The 20,255-nt window shown below is 45.4% G+C and overlaps 1 protein-coding gene across 3 annotated transcripts in view; it reads right to left on the bottom strand.

Moving 5' to 3' along the window:
• Positions 1-20,255, bottom strand: part of LOC110536864 (A-kinase anchor protein 2) — a 231,595-nt gene that overhangs the window by 71,830 nt on the left and 139,510 nt on the right. For 2 of the 3 annotated variants that reach the window (XM_090191545.1, XM_090191546.1), the window contains one exon: positions 8,405-8,478. In XM_090191545.1, coding sequence (XP_090047671.1) covers positions 8,405-8,478 — 74 coding nt within the window. Of the gene's footprint in view, positions 1-259; positions 780-8,404; positions 8,479-20,255 lie in introns of those variants that run through there. The other variant, XM_090191549.1, reaches the window with a different exon arrangement.

Genomic DNA, 20,255 nt, shown 5'->3' with positions numbered 1-20,255 from the left:
CGAAGCTGATGACATACTTAAATTGTAATTTTGGACTACATATTAACCACAAACAGGAACTCTTGTTAATTAAAGACGAACACAGAGTGATGCATCAATGACTAATAACTAACGTAGGGTTTCCAAAACCTGGTCCTCAGGACCCCAGGGGGTGCACCCCCGACTCAGATGAACAGTGGATTATTAGTTCATTATTTGAATCAGCTGTGTCATAAAAACAAACAGAAAACCAGGTTTGGGTAACACTGACAACTCATACCTGTTCACTGCATCAGGCATCAAACCCTGATCTGTCTGGATTCCAAACGTGCCTTATCGTTTAGATGCTTAAGATACCGGCAATGCTACGGTAGGAAAAAACACTTCGCGGTACACTTCTGTCGACCCGGAGGGAATAATGCGCAACGCTATTGATGCACCCGGTTTACAGTTACCAGTTACCGGTTACCGTTGATATGCAGCGGAACAGATGATCCTCTTTCTCGAGCTTGCAGCAGTTATGTCTTGAATGACATTGAGCGTTTAGCCACAAGCTTCCTCCCTCTCTCTCTCTCTCTCTTCTTCACTAGCTCGGACTGTTGTCTCTCTCGCTCTCCCTCTCCCCCTCTCTCTCTGTTCTACCCGTTTCTCTCAAACTACGCTGTTGAATAATGCAAGTCTAATGCGGTCCACTCCCAAAGGTTTCTCTCCCATTCTAGGGCAATCAGGGACTGATCACAGAGAGAGGCCACAAAATGCGCTCAGCGCGGCAGCTCAGGTTACCGCCTGGTTCTCTATTCAGCTGTCTTACCACCATCATGCTTTTGTACCACCTCCCAATAGCACCGGAGCGGAACACGGACCCCCCGGGTGGGATGTTTGAAGGCATTTTTTTGCGGGAACAATAACAAACACAGTACACAGTAGAGTACACAGACTCTCTAGAACAATTAAGTTGTGCAACAATAGGCTAACTAACTGGTGATAAGTGAGAGGCACTGGCATAATGCAGTTTCTCTGGACCCCCGCAAGTTCGGAGTTCCCTCCCCCCCAACCCTAAAATAAAAATGTAATGCGTCAGCCAAGCAGCCACACAGAAGGACTAGACGACCGATCCCCGTCCATTGTGCTGATATTGCGACATGTCCATGAGGCTGCATATCGAATCGATGATCGGCTTTCTGTGGCGCCAAGGCATGGTTTTTTTTGTATTTATTTAACCTTTTTTAAACCAGGTATTTATATATATAACTCTAACCCTTTATTTAACCAGGTTGGCAAGTTGAGAACAAGTTCTCATTTGCAACTGCGACCTGGTCAAGATAAAGCAAAGCAGTTAGACACAAACAACAACACAGAGTTACACATGGAGTAAAACAAACTTACAGTCAATAACACAATTGAAAGTCTATATACAGTGTGTCCAAATGAGGTAAGATTAGGGAGGTAAGGCAATAAATAGGCCATGGTGGCGAAATAATTACAATTTAGCAATTAAACACTGGAGTGATGTATGTGCAGAAGATGAGTGTTCAAGTAGAGATACTGGGCAAAGGAGCAAAATAAATCAAATAAATAACAGTATGGGGATGAGGTAGTTGGATGGGCTATTTACAGATGGGCTATGTACAGGTGCAGTGATCTGTGAGCTGCTCTGACAACTGGTGCTTAAAGCTAGTGAGGGAGGTATGAGTCTCCAGCTTCAGTGATTTTTGCAGTACGTTCCAGTCAGTGGCAGCAGAGAACTGGAAGGAAAGGCGGCCGAAGGAGGAATTGGCTTTGGGGGTGACCAGTGAAATACACCTGCTGGAGAGCGTGCTACGCGTATACATGTAGCCTATAGCTTTGCTTTAGCTAGTGCTTCTACATCTGCATTGCTTGCTGTTTGGGGTTTTAGGCTGGGGGTTTCTGTATAAGCACTTTGTGACATCTGTTGATTTGATTTGCATAAATGTTTATCGATAGGCCTATTTGGTCAGAATGGTCTCATGTTAAGCCTAAAATTTCACGAAGCTACAGTATAGATGGTATTGCACTGCTGACATTTAGACTTCTGGCTAGTGGCAATAATGTAATTGCTGGTTCAGTAATTGAAGTTAGAAAATTCCAATCAACCTACCCGAACCTGCATGTCATGAGCCATCTCTGCACTCTCTCCCAGCTTGGATAGAAAGTTGTTGTGCGCAAAACCAGCCTATCAATGGCAAGTAATACAGTCAACCCACCCTCAAATCACTAGTTTACTAGGGATTATTTCATTATGCAGTGTAGCCTACTACCTATAGCCATCTACATCATTGAGCTGCTGTTTATAAACTTTTAATCCAAATTACACATCAAATAGCCTAACAATTATACTTAAGTATTCGTTGCTGCGTCTCTCTCTGTGTCTTTTTTTCTCTTTCTTTCTCTGTGTCTGCTTGTCTCTCTCTTGTTTTCTACATGGAAGGACCGACACTGGAGAAGAGAAGCAAGTACAAGGAGCGAACATTTCAAGGAATTAAGAAAATCAAACAAAACAAGAACAGCGTCTGGAGGGGGGAGGGAACAAAACCACAATGAAGCTGACACGGGATCAAACTGAGGAACAGACAGATATAGAGGCGGAAATCAACAAACTGAAGGAGTCCAGGTGAGTGCAATGCGTGTAATGATGGTGACAGGTGTACGTAATGATGGGCAGCCTGGCGCCCTCGAGGAACAGAGAGGGGGAGCGGGAGCAGGTGTGATACTACATAGATGGCTATAGTAGCTACTGCTTGTCTCGCTCTCTTGTTTTCTACATAGAGGGCTATAGTAGCTACAGTATGCTACTGCTTGTCTCTCTCTCTTGTTTTCTACATAGATGGCTATAGTAGCTACAGTATGCTACTGCTTGTCTCTCTCTCTTGTTTTCTACATAGAGGGCTATAGTATGCTACTGCTTGTGTCACTCCCTGACCACAGAGAGCCCTGGGGGTTCACTATGATGCAATAGGTCAGAGCGTGACTAGGGGGGTGTTCTAGTCTGGAGCGTTTCATCAGTCCAGTGCCACCTGTGCCGGCTCCCAGCACTCGTCCACCAGTGCGTGTGTACAGCCCAGAACCTCCAGTGACGGTCAACGGTTCGGAGCCTCCAGTGACGGTCTACAGCCCAGAACCTCCAGTGACGGTCTACAGCCCAGAACCTCCAGTGACGGTCAAAGGTTCGGAGCCTCCAGTGACGGTCAACGGTTCGGGGCCTCCAGTGACGGTCTACAGCCCAGAACCTCCAGTGACGGTCTACAGCCCAGAACCTCCAGTGACGGTCAAAGGTTCGGAGCCTCCAGTGACGGTCAACGGTCTGGAATCTCCAGTGACGGTCAACGGTCTGGAACCTCCAGTGATGGTCAACGGTCTGGAACCTCCAGTGACGGTCAACGGTCTGGAACCTCCAGTAATGGTCTACAGCCCAGAACCTCCAGTGACGGTCAACGGTTTGGAACCTCCAGTGACGGTCAACGGTCTGGAACCTCCAGTGATGGCCAACGGTCTGGAACCTCCAGTGATGGTCAACGGTTCGGAACCTCCAGTGACGGTCAAAGGTCTGGAACCTCCAGTGACGGTCAACGGTCTGGAACCTCCAGTGATGGTCAACGGTCTGGAACCTCCAGTGACGGTCAACGGTTCGGAACCTCCAGTGATGGTCAACGGTCCAGAACCTCCAGTGACGGTCAACGGTCCGGGGGGGGGGTCACACCCTGACCATAGAGAGCCCTTGCTATTTTGTTGTGTAAATGTTTTCACCACGGCCTGTAGGCCTGGTATTGACATCCCGGACAGTCTTTCCTGAGACAATGTGCATTAGATGTCCATTGCACTGCACACAATTTAAACGTAGTCTTGAATGATGCATGCCAAGATATACCAGAGACAAGGGAATGTTGATTTTGCAACAGCACAACTCAAACGCCGGTTCACCAGTATGAACGAAATCGCAAACCAACCACTTTTTTTTGTTTGTTTGAGCCCTCAAAGAACTGTCGTTGCTAAATATGATAAATATGTTGCATCTGCCAAGTTGTCTTCTTTCCAGGAGGGAGGTAGAGGCAGGGGGGAGGAGGGAGGTAGAGGCAGGGGGGAGGAGGGAGGTAGAGGCAGGGGGAGGAGGGAGGTAGAGGCAGGGGGGAGGAGGGAGGTAGAGGCAGGGGGAGGAGGGAGGTAGAGGCAGGGGAGGAGGGAGGTAGAGGCAGGGGGAGGAGGGAGGTAGAGGCAGGGGGAGGAGGGAGGTAGAGGCAGGGGGAGGAGGGAGGTAGAGGCAGGGGAGGAGGGAGGTAGAGGCAGGGGAGGAGGAGTGAGGTAGAGGCAGGGGAGGAGGGAGGTAGAGGCAGGGGAGGAGGAGTGAGGTAGAGGCAGGGGAGGAGGGAGGTAGATGCAGGAAGAGGAGGAGTGAGGTAGAGGCAGGGGGGAGGAGGGAGGTAGAGGCAGGGGGGAGGAGGGAGGTAGAGGCAGGGGGGAGGAGGGAGGTAGAGGCAGGGGGGAGGAGGGAGGTAGAGGCAGGGGAGGAGGAGGGAGGTAGAGGCAGGGGGGAGGAGGGAGGTAGAGGCAGGGGGGAGGAGGGAGGTAGAGGCAGGGGGAGGAGGGAGGTAGAGGCAGGGGAGGAGGAGTGAGGTAGAGGCAGGGGAGGAGGGAGGTAGATGCAGGGAGAGGAGGGAGGTAGAGGCAGGGGAGGAGGAGGGAGGTAGAGGCAGGGGAGGAAGAGGGAGGTAGAGGCAGGGGAGGAAGAGGGAGGTAGAGGCAGGGGAGGAGGAGGGAGGTAGAGGCAGGGGACGAGGAGGGAGGTAGAGGCAGGGGAGGAGGAGTGAGGTAGAGGCAGGGGAGGAGGAGGGAGGTAGAGGCAGGGGAGGAGGAGGGAGGTAGAGGCAGGGGAGGAGGAGGGAGGTAGATGCAGGGGAGGAGGAGGGAGGTAGATGCAGGGGGAGGAGGGAGGTAGAGGCAGGGGGAGGAGTGAGGTAGAGGCAGGGGAGGAGGGAGGTAGAGGCAGGGGGAGGAGTGAGATAGAGGCAGGGGGAGGAGGGAGGTAGATGCAGGGGAGGAGGAGGGAGGTAGAGAAAGGGGGAGAAGGGAGGTAAAGGCAGGGGGAGGAGTGGGGTAGAGGCAGGGGAGGAGGAGGGAGGTAGAGGAAGGGGAGGAGGACTGAGGAAGAGGCAGGGGAGGAGGAGGGAGGTAGAGGCAGGGGAGGAGGAGGGAGGTAGAGGCAGGGGAGGAGGAGGGAGGTAGAGGCAGGGGAGGAGGAGGGAGGTAGAGGCAGGGGAGGAGGAGGGAGGTAGAGGCAGGGGAGGAGGAGAGAGGTAGAGGCAGGGGAGGAGGGAGGTAGAGGCAGGGGGAGGAGTGAGATAGAGGCAGGGGGAGGAGGGAGGTAGATGCAGGGGAGGAGGAGTGAGGTAGAGGCAGGGGGAGGAGGGAGGTAGCAGCAGGGGAGGAGGAGGGAGGTAGAGGCAGGGGGAGGAGTGAGGTAGAGGCAGGGGAGGAGGAGGGAGGTAGAGGCAGGGGAGGAGGAGGGAGGTAGAGGCAGGGGGAGGAGGGAGGTAGAGGCAGGGGAGGAGGAGGGAGGTAGAGGCAGGGGAGGAGGAGGGAGGTAGAGGCAGGGGAGGAGGAGGGAGGTAGAGGCAGGGGGAGGAGGGAGGTAGAGGCAAAGTCTTTAATCTTTAATCCGGGTCTTTAATCTGTCCCTAAACTGTTCCTTAACATACATTATTATCCCAGAGCGTTGTGTGTTATTACATACATCATTACCCCAGAGCGTTGTGTGTGTTATTACATACATCATTATCCCAGAGCGTTGTGTGTGTTATTACATACATCATTATCCCAGAGCGTTGTGTGTTATTACATACATTATTATCCCAGGACGTTGTGTGTGTTATTACATACATCATTACCCCAGAGCGTTGTGTGTTATTACATACATTATTATCCCAGGACGTTGTGTGTGTTATTACATACATCATTACCCCAGAGCGTTGTGTGTTATTACATACATTATTATCCCAGAGCGTTGTGTGTTATTACATACATTATTATCCCAGAGCGTTGTGTGTTATTACATACATCATTATCCCAGAGCGTTGTGTGTTATTACATACATTATTATCCCAGAGCGTTGTGTGTTATTACATACATTATTATCCCAGAGCGTTGTGTGTTATTACATACATTATTATCCCAGAGCGTTGTGTGTTATTACATACATCATTATCCCAGGACGTTGTGTGTGTTATTACATACATCATTACCCCAGAGCGTTGTGTGTTATTACATACATTATTATCCCAGAGCGTTGTGTGTTATTACATACATTATTATCCCAGAGCGTTGTGTGTTATTACATACATCATTACCCCAGAGCGTTGTGTGTTATTACATACATTATTATCCCAGAGCGTTGTGTGTTATTACATACATCATTATCCCAGGACGTTGTGTGTGTTATTACATACATTATTACCCCAGAGCGTTGTGTTACATACAGCTGGAAAGAGTTTTTGATATCAAAGCGGCGGTACCAGCATTCTGACAAGAAATACACATTTCCTGAATTGGATCCTTCGTTTGTTAAATTCTACTAACTGTTATCAGAATCACAGAATACTTTTCCCCTTTTGCTGTCAGTGAATATAGTGAACGATAACTTGGTCTCGTGTCTTTGGCTGTGCCGGATTAAGTGATATGAAATCTATAATATCCTTTCTCTGTAATTAATATTCCCTGATTGAGCTAATCATGTAAATGTAACTAGAGAGTCGGGGCACCACAAAATAATATTTATAGAGCTGTTATCTTCCGAATAAACTCTTAAAGACCTAGTAATATTTTACATCAATAGCAGTCAATATTAATCATCGCCTTAATTCAGTCTCATCTGAAAGTTGTAAATTCTTGGTTATCTGCACGAACCCTGGTAGGTTGGTGGTAGATGGAAGGCCGTGTTGCCCAACCAAGTCCTTTGTCCTTTGAAGAATGTCTCTGGTGGTAAATTGAATACGTTGTAGTAACGTCGTTGTGTGGTAGACGGGACACTCTGTCTGTTCTTTCCAAGCCCAAGTTTGCAGCTGCTGTTGCTAACTCAACGGCTAGGAGGTATCACTTCTGTAGTGAATAAGAGTTCAAAGTTCATACCATTCGCAACCAAAGCTCACGCTGAGGTTGGCTTCATTCTGTAGTTGACATGTTAGTCCTTTTAACGCAGAGGCTGCAGACCTCATGTACTTGGAACAGGAGGTTATATTGTTGTGAAGGCTTTATATAGGAAGGGAGAGGAGGGCGTGTTTGAAAAGTTTTATAACCCATGTCTCTTCACAGGGGCGGGCCACTGATTGAGCAGGGCCCTAACCTTATGAAAATCCAAATCTCTCATTTGGAAGCTAAAATTACATTTAATCTTTTCACCAATAATTTTATATTCAAACATTTAAATTGAACAACAATTCCATGTGACTCCGATAACTACAATGTGCAGACTTTCCACTGTAGAGTTTATTTCATCTTATCATTGATGAGAATGTCTCAGATGACAACTGAACTGACATCATATTCATTAAGTACCACCGCATATGTTCAATTGGTCAGATTACCAGAATATAGTTCATTTCCTCCCACCTTCTGATGTTCCCAGAATCTCTATGTTAGCCAAGGGGTTTTCAAATGTCACATCAGTAGGGTAGAGAGAGGAAAAAGGGGGGGGGGGGATATGACTGTCATAAACCTTCCCCCAGGACAACGTCATGACACCGATATAATGTATTATGTCTGTGGATGTCAGTGTGTATAGTGAAGTAAATGATCCCCTTACAGAATGTCACATTTTTGGGGCAGCAGGTGGCCTAGCTGTTAAGAGCTTTGGGCCAGTAACCAAAAGGTCGCTGGTTCAAATTCCTGAGCGGACAAGGTGTAAAAATATGTTGTTCTCCCCTGGAGCAAGGCGGTTAATTAACTCCCAACACAAACTGCTCCTCGGGCTCTGACGACGTGGATGCCACTGCTCCCCGGGCTCTGACGACGTGGATGCCGACTACGGCAGCCCCTCTCACCTCTGGTTCAGAGGGGTTTGGTTAAATACGGAAGACATATTTCAGTTCAATACATCCAGTTGTGCAACTGACTAGGTATCCCCCTTTCCCCAGATAGATAGATAGATAGACCACAACACTGTCTGGGATAGATAGATAGATAGAAAGAAGGGGATGGATTGGTGGATGGATGGATGGATAGATAGTGACTCACCATGGCACTGATGAAGGGGATGGATAGATGGATAGATAGATGGATAGATAGATGGATGGATGGATAGATAGATAGATAGATGGATAGATGGATGGATGGATGGATAGATAGATAGATAGATAGATAGATAGATAGATAGATAGATAGACGGGGATGATTGGTCGATGGATAGATATTGACTCACCATGGCAGTGATGGCTGGTTTAGACACAATCCTGATTCCTGTAGTCATGGTTACTTGAGGAGTCTGTCCTTTACCTAGAGAAAGAGCACCATCACATTGGTCAGATCATCTTTATTTATATCATCTTCCTCCTCCTCATCAACAATATCATCTTCCTCCTCCTCCTCATCAACAATATCACCATCATCCTCCTCCTCGTCGTCAACAATATCACCATCATCATCCTCCTCCTCGTCAACAATATCACCATCATCCTCCTCGTCAACAATATCACCATCATCATCCTCCTCCTCGTCAACAATATCACCATCCTCCTCCTCATCAACAATATCATCATCCTCCTCCTCCTTGTCAACAATATCAACATCATCATCATCCTCCTTCTCGTCAACAATATCAACATCATCATCATCCTCCTCATCAACAATATCAACATCATCATCATCCTCCTCATCAACAATATCACCATCATCATCCTCCTCCTCATCAACAATATCACCATCACCATCCTCCTCCTCGTCAACAATATCACCATCATCATCCTCCTCCTCGTCAACAATATCACCATCCTCCTCCTCCTTGTCAACAATATCACCATCCTCCTCCTCGTCAACAATATCACCATCATCATCCTCCTCCTCGTCATTAATATCACCATCATCATCCTCCTCCTCGTCAACAATATCACCATCATCCTCCTCCTTGTCAACAATATCAACATCATCATCCTCCTCCTCGTCAACAATATCACCATCATCCTCCTCGTCAACAATATCACCATCATCATCCTCCTCCTCGTCAACAATATCATCATCATCATCCTCGTCGTCAACAATATCACCATCATCATCCTCCTCCTCGTCAACAATATCATCATCATCCTCCTCGTCAACAATATCACCATCATCATCCTCCTCCTCGTCAACAATATCACCATCCTCCTCCTCATCAACAATATCATCATCCTCCTCCTCCTTGTCAACAATATCAACATCATCATCATCCTCCTCCTCGTCAACAATATCAACATCATCATCATCCTCCTCATCAACACTATCACCATCATCATCCTCCTCCTCATCAACAATATCACCATCACCATCATCCTCCTCATCAACAATATCAACATCATCATCATCCTCCTCATCAACACTATCACCATCATCATCCTCCTCCTCATCAACAATATCACCATCACCATCCTCCTCCTCGTCAACAATATCACCATCATCATCCTCCTCCTCGTCATTAATATCACCATCATCATCCTCCTCCTCGTCAACAATATCATCATCCTCCTCCTCGTCATTAATATCACCATCATCATCCTCCTCCTCGTCAACAATATCACCATCATCAGCCTCCTCCTCATCAACAATATCACCATCATCATCCTCCTCCTCATCAACAAATCACCATCATCCTCCTCCTCCTCGTCAACAGTATCACCATCATCCTCCTCATCAACAATATCATCATCCTCCTCCTCGTCAACAGTATCACCATCATCCTCCTCATCAACAATATCACCATCATCATCCTCCTCCTCGTCAACAATATCACCATCATCATCCTCCTCCTCATCAACAATATCACCATCATCATCCTCCTCCTCATCAACAAATCATCCTCATCCTCCTCCTCCTCGTCAACAATATCACCATCATCATCCTCCTCCTCATCAACAATATCACCATCATCATCCTCCTCCTCGTCAACAATATCACCATCATCATCCTCCTCCTCGTCATTAATATCACCATCATCATCCTCCTCCTTGTCAACAATATCACCATCATCATCCTCCTCCTCATCAACAATATCATCATCTTCCTCCTCGTCAACAATATCACCATCATCAGCCTCCTCCTCATCAACAATATCACCATCATCATCCTCCTCCTCATCAACAAATTACCATCATCCTCCTCCTCCTCGTCAACAGTATCACCATCATCCTCCTCGTCAACAATATCATCATCCTCCTCCTCATCAACAATATCACCATCATCATCCTCCTCCTCGTCAACAATATCATCATCCTCCTCCTCATCAACAATATCACCATCATCATCCTCCTCCTCATCAAATCACCATCATCCTCCTCCTACTCGTCAACAGTATCACCATCATCATCCTCCTCCTCGTCAACAATATCACCATCGTCCTCCTCGTCAATAATATCACCATCATCATCATCCTCCTCATCAACAATATCACCATCATCCTTCTCCTCCTCGTCAACAATATCACCATCATCATCCTCCTCCTCGTCAACAATATCATCATCATCATCCTCCTCCTCGTCAACAATATCATCATCATCATCATCCTCCTCATCAAGAATATCACCATCGTCATCATCCTCCTCATCAACAATATTACCATCATCATCCTCCTCCTCATCAACAATATCACCATCATCATTGGGCAGGGGCGAAAGGTAGCCTAGCGGTTTGAGTATTGGGCCAGTAACCGAAAGGTCACTGGTTCGAATACAGTAATACAGTTTACTGTAGCAGGAATACTCCAACCACTTACTGTAGCAGGAATACTCCAACCATTTACTGTAACCCCTGGGAATACTCTAACCATTTACTGTAGCCCCTGGGAATACTCCAACCATTTACTGTAGCCCCTGGGAATACTCAGGGGGTACCCTATTTGCCATTTGGGATGTAGCCATGGTGTGTTCCAGGAGCAGCTTGATCTGTTGCCGTGACTCCTATCCTCTCCATGTTCTCCACCATGTTGGTCTATAAGGTGTTTGTCATCCCACCACTGAAGCATTGTTTTACACAGACACACCTGCTGCCTATGACGTGTGCAAATACATAGTCAGTTATATTGTGTACACTACGCTGTGTCCTGTGCATTTGACAAATAAACTTTGATATGGTCAGATTTAATCAAAAACACACTTTGGAAGAATCTCCCTATCGCTCATTACCTGATCACAGTACTTAGATGAAAAGAGAAACCAGCACACTACTCTTGCTACTATCACTGATGTTTCTGATGAAAAGAGAAACCAACACACTGCCTCTGCTGGTATCACTGTTGTTTCTTATGAAAAGAGAAACCAGCACACTGTTCTTGCTAGTATCTCTGCTGTTTATGATGAAAAGAGAAACCAAAACACTGTTCTTGCTAGTATCACTATTGGCCTCTTGGAAGCTTTACGAGGTCGATACGTGAAGCTTCAATAAAACAACAGTGATACAAGCAAGGGCAGCGTGCAGGTTTCTCTTTTCAGCTAAATGATATCTCTCTGTTACCATGGCACCAAGATAGCTTGGATGTGCGAGTGCCCTTTTTTGAATTTGGATCACAGTACTTTAAATGCGTTTCTTTTTTTGTTGTTATGGTGCAAGAACAATGTTATTTTGTTCTGCAGCGTGGGTTTGATTGAATGTGTAATTCAAGGGACCTCCTGCAGTACCAAACTGAGGATGTTGGGGGCACCCTAGAGACACATTTGGACACATCACTGTGCTTTACCTGCTCTGGGTGGGTCTAACTGGGATATTAGGCCCAATTAGGATATCATCCCCACACACAAAATGCATGTGGAGGGTTTAGTCAAATAAGCTATTTTCATTATGTTGTCAATTGAGTTAAAAACAAGATGGACGTCCCAAAGGTATATCATCTGTTGAAGACAGCACCACCACAATCTGTTGTTGACAGCACCACCACAATCTGTTGTTGACAGCACCACCACAATGTGTTGTTGACAGCACCACCACAATCTGTTGAAGACAGCACCACCATAATCTGTTGAAGACAGCACCACCACAATCTGTTGTTGACAGCACCACCACAATCTGTTGTTGACAGCACCACCACAATCTGTTGTAGACAGCACCACCACAATCTGTTGTAGACGGCACCACCACAATCTGTTGTCAAGTCAGGTGTGCCCTGCGTATTGATCCTTGACTGTGGCGGTTAGCGGTACACTAGCGTACATGTCAAACATAGACCTAGGCACTAGCCATGTGGCTTACACAGGTCTCAGCGTGTTCCAATGGGCACAGACGTCAGTTCAACGTCTAGTTTTGATTTACATTTGGTTGATTGTCAACTAAGGTGGATTCATCGTGAATTTAGGTTTAAAGATGGGTGAAAAAAAATAACTACATTACCTGAATACTAAATTAAATCAGTTGTCCACGTTGAAGTGTGAGACGGTAGTTGAAGTGTGTGTGTGACGGTAGTTGTGGTGTGTGTGTGACGGTAGTTGAAGTGTGTGTGTGACGGTAGTTGAGGTGTGTGTGACGGTAGTTGCGGTGTGTGTGACGGTAGTTGCGGTGTGTGTGACGGTAGTTGAGGTGTGTGTGACGGTAGTTGAGGTGTGTGTGACGGTAGTTGAGGTGTGTGTGTGACGGTAGTTGTGGTGTGTGTGTGACGGTAGTTGAGGTGTGTGTGTGACGGTAGTTGCGGTGTGTGTGACGGTAGTTGACGTGTGTGTGTGAAGTTAGTTGCGGTGTGTGTGACGGTAGTTGCGGTGTGTGTGACGGTAGTTGAGGTGTGTGTGACGGTAGTTGAGGTGTGTGTGTGACGGTAGTTGTGGTGTGTGTGTGACGGTAGTTGAGGTGTATGTGTGAGACGGTAGCTGCGGTGTGTGTGACGGTAGTTGACGTGTGTGTGTGACGGTAGTTGTGGTGTGTGTGACGGTAGTTGCGGTGTGTGTGACGGTAGTTGAAGTGTGTGTGTGACGGTAGTTGAAGTGTGTGTGTGACGGTAGTTGAAGTGTGTGTGTGACGGTAGTTGAAGTGTGTGTGTGACGGTAGTTGAGGTGTGTGTGACGGTAGTTGCGGTGTGTGTGACGGTAGTTGCGGTGTGTGTGTGACGGTAGTTGAAGTGTGTGTGTGACGGTAGTTGAAGTGTGTGTGACGGTAGTTGAGGTGTGTGTGTGACGGTAGTTGTGGTGTGTGTGTGACGGTAGTTGAGGTGTGTGTGTGACGGTAGTTGCGGTGTGTGTGACGGTAGTTGAGGTGTGTGTGTGACGGTAGTTGATGTGTGTGTGTGACGGTAGTTGAAGTGTGTGTGACGGTAGTTGAAGTGTGTGTGACGGTAGTTGAAGTGTGTGTGACGGTAGTTGAAGAGTGTGTGTGATGGTAGTTGAAGTGTGTGTGTGTGTGACGGTAGTTGAAGTGTGTGTGTGACGGTAGTTGATGTGTGTGTGTGACGGTAGTTGCGGTGTGTGTGTGACGGTAGTTGTGATGTGTGTGTGACGGTAGTTGAAGTGTGTGTGACGGTAGTTGATGTGTGTGTGTGACGGTAGTTGCGGTGTGTGTGACTGTAGTTGAAGTGTGTGTGTGACGGTTGTTGAAGTGTGTGTGTGACGGTAGTTGAAGTGTGTGTGTGACGGTAGTTGAAGTGTGTGTGTGACGGTAGTTGAAGTGTGTGTGTGATGGTAGTTGAAGTGTGTGTGTGACGGTAGTTGAAGTGTGTGTGTGACGGTAGTTGAAGTGTGTGTGACGGTAGTTGAAGTGTGTGTGTGATGGTAGTTGAGGTGTGTGTGTGACTGTAGTTGAAGTGTGTGTTGACGGTAGTTGAAGTGTGTGTTGACGGTAGTTGAAGTGTGTGTGTGATGGTAGTTGAGGTGTGTGTGTGACTGTAGTTGAAGTGTGTGTGTGATGGTAGTTGAGGTGTGTGTGTGACTGTAGTTGAAGTGTGTGTGTGACGGTAGTTGAAGTGTGTGTGTGACGGTAGTTGAAGTGTGTGTGTGATGGTAGTTGAAGTGTGTGTGACGGTAGTTGCGGTGTGTGTGTGACGGTAGTTGAAGTGTGTGTGACGGTAGTTGAAGAGTGTGTGTGATGGTAGTTGAAGTGTGTGTGACGGTAGTTGATGTGTGTGTGTGACGGTAGTTGCGGTGTGTGTGTGTCGGTAGTTGAAGTGTGTGTGATGGTAGTTGCGGTGTGTGTGTGACGGTAGTTGAAGTGTGTGTGATGGTAGTTGCGGTGTGTGTGTGACGGTAGTTGAAGTGTGTGTGATGGTAGTTGCGGTGTGTGTGTGACGGTAGTTGCGGTGTGTGTGTGTCGGTAGTTGAAGTGTGTGTGATGGTAGTTGCGGTGTGTGTGTGACGGTAGTTGCGGTGTGTGTGACCTTATTTGCAATGTGTGTGAAGTTAACTACAGTGTGTGTGACGTTAACTACAGTGTGTGTGACATTACTTACAGTGTGTGTGATGTTAGTTGAAGTGTGTGTGATGTTAGTTGAAGTGCTTGATGTTAATTGCAGTGTGTGGGACCTTATTTGCAGTGTGTGTGAGAGTAGTGTTAGAGTAGTGGTAGAATAGTGGAAGAGTAGAGTAGTGGTAGAGTAGAGTGGTGTTAGAGTAGTGGTAGAGTAGAGTAGAGTAGTGGTAGTGTAGAGTAGTAGTAGGGTAGAGTAGTGGTATAGTAGTGGTAGAGGAGAGGTAGAGTAGTGATAGAGTAGTGGTATTGTAGTGGTAGAGGTATTGTAGTGATAGAGTAGTGGTAGAGTAGTGGTATTGTAGTGGTAGAGTAGTGTAAGAGAAGTGGTAGAGTGGTGGTAGAGTATAGAGTAGTGGTAGAGTAGATTATTGGTATAGTAGTAGTAGAGTAGTGTAAGAGTAGTGGTAGACTAGTGGTAGAGTAGGGTAGTAGTAGGGTAGAGTAATGGTAGAGTAGTAGTAGGGTAGAGTAGTGGTAGAACAGTGGTAGAGTAGAGTAGAGGTATTGTGGTGGTAGAGTAGAGGTATAGTAGTTGTAGAGTAGAGGTAGAGTAGAGTAGTGGTATTGTAGTGGTAGAGTAGAGGTATTGTAGTTGTAGAGTAGAGGTAGAGTAGAGTAGTGGTATTGTAGTGGTACAGTAGAGGTATAGTAGAGTAGTGGTAGAGTAGTGGTACAGTAGAGGTATAGTAGAGTAGTGGTAGAGTCAAGTAGTGGTATTGTAGTGGTAGAGTAGTGGTAGAGTAGAGGTATTGTAGTGGTAGAGTAGAGGTATTGTAGTTGTAGAGTAGAGGTATAGTAGAGTAGTGGTATTGTAGTGGTACAGTAGAGGTATAGTAGAGTAGTGGTAGAGTAGTGGTACAGTAGAGGTATAGTAGAGTAGTGGTAGAGTAGTGGTACAGTAGAGGTATAGTAGAGTAGTGGTATTGTAGTGGTAGAGTAGAGGTATTGTAGTTGTAGAGTAGAGGTATTGTAGTGGTAGAGAAGAGGTATAGTAGAGTAGTGGTATTGTAGTGGTAGAGTAGAGGTATTGTAGTTGTAGAGTAGAGGTATTGTAGTGGTAGAGAAGAGGTAGAGTAGAGTAGTGGTATTGTAGTGGTAGAGTAGAGGTATTGTAGTTGTAGAGTAGAGGTATTGTAGTGGTAGAGAAGAGGTAGAGTAGAGTAGTGGTATTGTAGTGGTAGAGTAGAGGTATTGTAGTTGTAGAGTAGAGGTATTGTAGTTGTAGAGTAGAGGTAGAGTAGAGTAGTGGTATTGTAGTGGTAGAGTAGAGGTATTGTAGTTGTAGAGTAGAGGTAGAGTAGAGTAGTGGTATTGTAGTGGTAGAGAAGAGGTAGAGTAGAGTAGTCGTATTGTAGTGGTAGAGTAGAGGTATTGTAGTGGTACAGTAGAGGTAGAGTAGAGTAGTGGTATTGTAGTGGTACAGTAGAGGTAGAGTAGAGTAGTGGTATTGTAGTGGTAGAGAAGAGGTATTGTAGTTGTAGAGTAGAGGTAGAGTAGTGTTAGAGTAGAGTAGTGGTATTGTAGTGGTACAGTAGAGGTAGAGTAGAGTAGTGGTATAGTGGTTGTAGAGTTAAGGTAGAGTAGTGGTAGAATATAGAGTAGTGGTACAGTAGTGGTACAGTAGAGTAGTGGTAGAGTAATGGTATAGTAGTGATATTGTGGTTGTAGAGTAGTGGTAGAGTCAAGTAGTGGTATTGTAGTGGTAGATTAGTGAAGAGGTATAGTAGTGGTAGTGTAGAGTAGATGTTTTTATTTTATTTAACTTTTATTTAACTAGGCAAGTCAGTTACTTAAGAACAAATTCTTATTTTTTATAGAGTAGTTGAAAAGTAGTGTTAGAGGAGAGGTAGAGTAGTGTTAGAGTAGTTGTAGAGTAGTGGTAGAGTAGTGATAGAGTAGAGGTATTGTAGTGGTAGAGTAGTGGTAGAGTAGTGGTAGAGTAGAGGTATTGTAGTGGTAGAGTAGTGGTAGAGTAGAGGTATTGTAGTGGTAGAGTAGAGGTATTGTGGTGGTAGAGTAGAGGTATAGTAGTTGTAGAGTAGTGTTAGAGTAGAGTTGTGGTAGAGTAGAGTACTGGTAGAGTGGTGGTATTTTAGATGTGAATTAGTTGTATAGTAGTGGTAGAGTAGTGGTAGAGAAGTGGTAGAGTAGAATTGTGGTAGAGCAGAGTACTGGTAGAGTGGTGGTATGTTCGTTGTGGAGTAGTTTTATATTAGTGGTAGAGTCGTGGTAGGGTAGTTGTATAGTAGTGGTAGAGTAGTGGTAGAATAGTGGTAGAGGAGAGGTAGACTAGTGGTAGAGTAGAGGTATTGTGGTGGTAGAGTAGAGGTATAGTAGTTGTAGAGTAGTGTTAGAGTAGAGTAGTGGTATAGTGGTTGTAGAGTTAAGGTAGAGTGGTGGTAGAGTATAGAGTAGTGGTACAGTGGTGGTACAGTAGAGTAGTGTTAGAGTAATGGTATAGTAGTGGTAGAGTAGAGTACTGGTAGAGTGGTGGTATTTTAGAGGTGAATTAGTTGTATAGTAGTGGTAGAGTAGTGGTAGAGAAGTGGTAGAGCAGAGTACTGGTAGAGTGGTGGTATTTTAGATGTGGATTAGTTGTACAGTAGTGGTAGAGTAGAATTGTGGTAGAGCAGAGTACTGGTAGAGTGGTGGTATTTTAGATGTGGATTAGTTGTACAGTAGTGGTAGAGTCGTGGTAGAGTAGAGGTATTGTGGTGGTAGAGTAGAGGTATAGTAGTTGTAGAGTAGTGTTAGAGTAGAGTTGTGGTAGAGTAGAGTACTGGTAGAGTGGTGGTATTTTAGATGTGAATTAGTTGTATAGTAGTGGTAGAGTAGTGGTAGAGAAGTGGTAGAGTAGAATTGTGGCAGAGCAGAGTATTGGTAGAGTGGTGGTATATTCGTTGTGGTGTAGTTTTATAGTCGTGGTAGAGTAGTTGTATAGTAGTGGTAGAGTAGTGGTAGAATAGTGGTAGAGGAGAGGTAGACTAGTGGTAGAGTAGAGTAGTGGTAGAATAGTGGTAGTGTAGTGACAGAATACTGGTAGAGTAGTGGTCGAGTAGTGGTAGAGTAGAATAGTGGTAGATTAGTGGTTGAGTAGTGGTAGAGTAGAGTAGTGGTAGAATAGTGGTAGAGTAGTGTAGTTACAGAATACTGGTAGAGTAGTGGTCGAGTAGTGGTAGCGTAGAGCAGTGGTAGAGTAGAGTAGAATGGTGTTGGAGTAATGATAAAGTAGAGTAGTGGCAGAGTAGAGGTAGAGTAGAATAGTGGTATTGTTGTGGTAGAGTAGTGGTTTTGTGGTTGTAGCGTAGAGGTAGAGTAGAATAGTGGTATTGTTGTGGTAGAGTAGAGGTATTGTGGAGGTAGAGTAGTGGTAGAGCCGTTTTAGAGTAGTGATTGAGTAGTGGTAGAGTAGAGTAGTAGTGGTAGAGTACCGGTATAGTAGCTGTAGAGTAGTGGTAGAGTAGTGTTAGAGTAGTGTTAGAGTAGACTACTGGTATAGTAGTTTTAGAGTTGAGGTAGAGTGGTGGTAGAGTAGAGTAGTGGTAAATAGTGGTATAGTAGAGTAGCGGTAGAGTAGAGTAGTGGTTTAGTAGTTACAGAGTTGAGGTAGAGTGGTGGTAGAGTAGAGTAGTGGTAAATAGTGGTATAGTAGAGTAGCGGTAGAGTAGAGTAGTGGTTTAGTAGTTGTAGAGTTGAGGTAGAGTGGTGGTAGAGTAGAGTAGTGGTAGAGTAGTGGTAAATAGTGGTATAGTAGAGAAGCGGTAGAGTAGAGTAGTGGTATAGTAGTTTTAGAGTTGAGGTAGAGTGGTGGTAGAGCAGAGTAGTGGTAGAGTAGAGTAGCGGTAGAGTAGAGTAGTGGTAAATAGTGGTATAGTAGAGAAGCGGTAGAGTAGAGTAGTGGTATAGTAGTTTTAGAGTTGAGGTAGAGTGGTGGTAGAGCAGAGTAGTGGTAGAGTAGAGTAGTGGTAGAGTAGAGTAGTGGTAAATAGTGGTATAGTAGAGTAGCGGTAGAGTAGAGTAGTGGTATAGTAGTTTTAGAGTTGAGGTAGAGTGGTGGTAGAGCAGAGTAGTGGTAGAGTAGAGTAGTTGAAAAGCAGATCTAGAGAAGTGGTAGTAGAAATAAGTTGTAGAGTTATGTTAGAGTAGTGGTAGATGAGTGGTATAGTAGTGGTAGAGTAGTGGTAGAGGAGTAGTCTAGTAGTGGTAGAGTTTTGGTAGAGTAGTGGTAGAGTGGTGGTATAATTGTTATAGAGTATTTGTATAGTAGTGTAAGGTATTGGTAGAGTAGTGGTAGAGTAGTGGCAGAGTAGTGGTAGAGGAGTGTTATAATTGTTATATAGTGGTTGTATAGTAGTGTAAAGTTTAATAGAGTAGTGGTAGAGGAGTGGTGTAGTAGTGGTAGAGTAGAGTAGTGGTAGAGTGGTGGTATATTAGTTGCATAGTATTCGTATAGTAGTGGTAGAGTAGTGCTGGAGTAGTGGTAGAGTAGTGTTTAGTGGTGGTGGAGGAGTGGTAGAGTAGAGCAGTGGTAGGGTAAAGAACAGTAGTTTAAGTGGTTGTGTAGAGTCAAGTTGATGTGGAGTAGTGGTAGAGTAGTGGTAGTGGTAGTGTCGAGGTAGAGTAGACAGTGGAAGAATAGCACTAGAGTAGATTAGTGGTAGATTATAATAGTGGTAGAGTAGGTGTAGAGTAGATTAGTGGTAGAGTAGAGATAGGGTAGAGAAGATTAGTTTTAGTGGAAGGGCAGAGCAGAGCAGATTTGATATAGAGTAGTGGTTGAGTGGTGGTAGAGTAGTAGATATAGAGTAGAGGTAGAGTACTGGTTGAGTAGAGGATGAGTAGTGGTAGAATAGTTGTAGTGGTAAGGTAGAGTAAGTGTAGAGAAGTGGTAGGGTTGAGTTGTGGTAGGTTAGAGTAGAGTAGTGGTAGAGTAGAGTAGTCGAAGAGTAGTGGTAGAGTAGTGGTGAATAAAGTAGTGGTAGAGTAGAGTAGTGATAGAGTAGAGGTAGAGCAGTGGAAGAGTAGTGGTAGAGTAGTTGTATAGGAGTGGTAAAGTTGTTATAGAGTAATGGTAGATTAGTGGTATAATAGTGGTTGAGGAGTGGTATAGTAGTGGTGGAGTAGTGGTATAGTAGTTGTAGAGTAATGGTAGATGAGTGGTATAGTAGTGGTTGAGTAGTGGTATTGTAGTGGTGGAATAGTGGTAGAGTAGTGGTATAAAAGTGGTAGGGTAGTGGTATAGTAGTGGTAGATTAGTGGTATAGTAGTGGTGGAGTAGTGGTAGAGTAGTGGTAGAATAGTGGTCAAGTAGTGGTGGAGTGCTGGTAGAGTGGTAGTAGAGTAGTGGTAGAGTAGAGGTAGAGTGGTTTTAGAGTAGTGGTGGAGGAGTGGTAGATTAGAGTATTGGTAGAGTAGACTAGTGGTTGAGTAGTGTTAGAGTAGTGGTAGTGTAGAGTAGTGGTAGGGTAGTGGTAGGGTAGTGGTAGAGTAGAGTAGAGGTAGAGTAGTTGTAGAGTAGTTGTAGAGTAGTGGTAGGGTAGGGTAGAGAATAATAGTTTTTGTGGTAGGGTAGAGTAGAGCAGTGGTAGATAACAGGTAACGTAGTGGTAGAGTAGTGGTAGAGTAGTTGTATAGTAGTTGTAGAG

The sequence above is a fragment of the Oncorhynchus mykiss genome, chromosome 12 (genome assembly GCF_057628025.1).
Source record: "Oncorhynchus mykiss isolate SJ-2025 chromosome 12, ASM5762802v1, whole genome shotgun sequence".
Lineage (NCBI taxonomy): Eukaryota > Metazoa > Chordata > Actinopteri > Salmoniformes > Salmonidae > Oncorhynchus > Oncorhynchus mykiss.
Note: the sequence above shows the minus strand (reverse complement) of the source record. Positions and strands in the feature narration are given on the sequence as shown.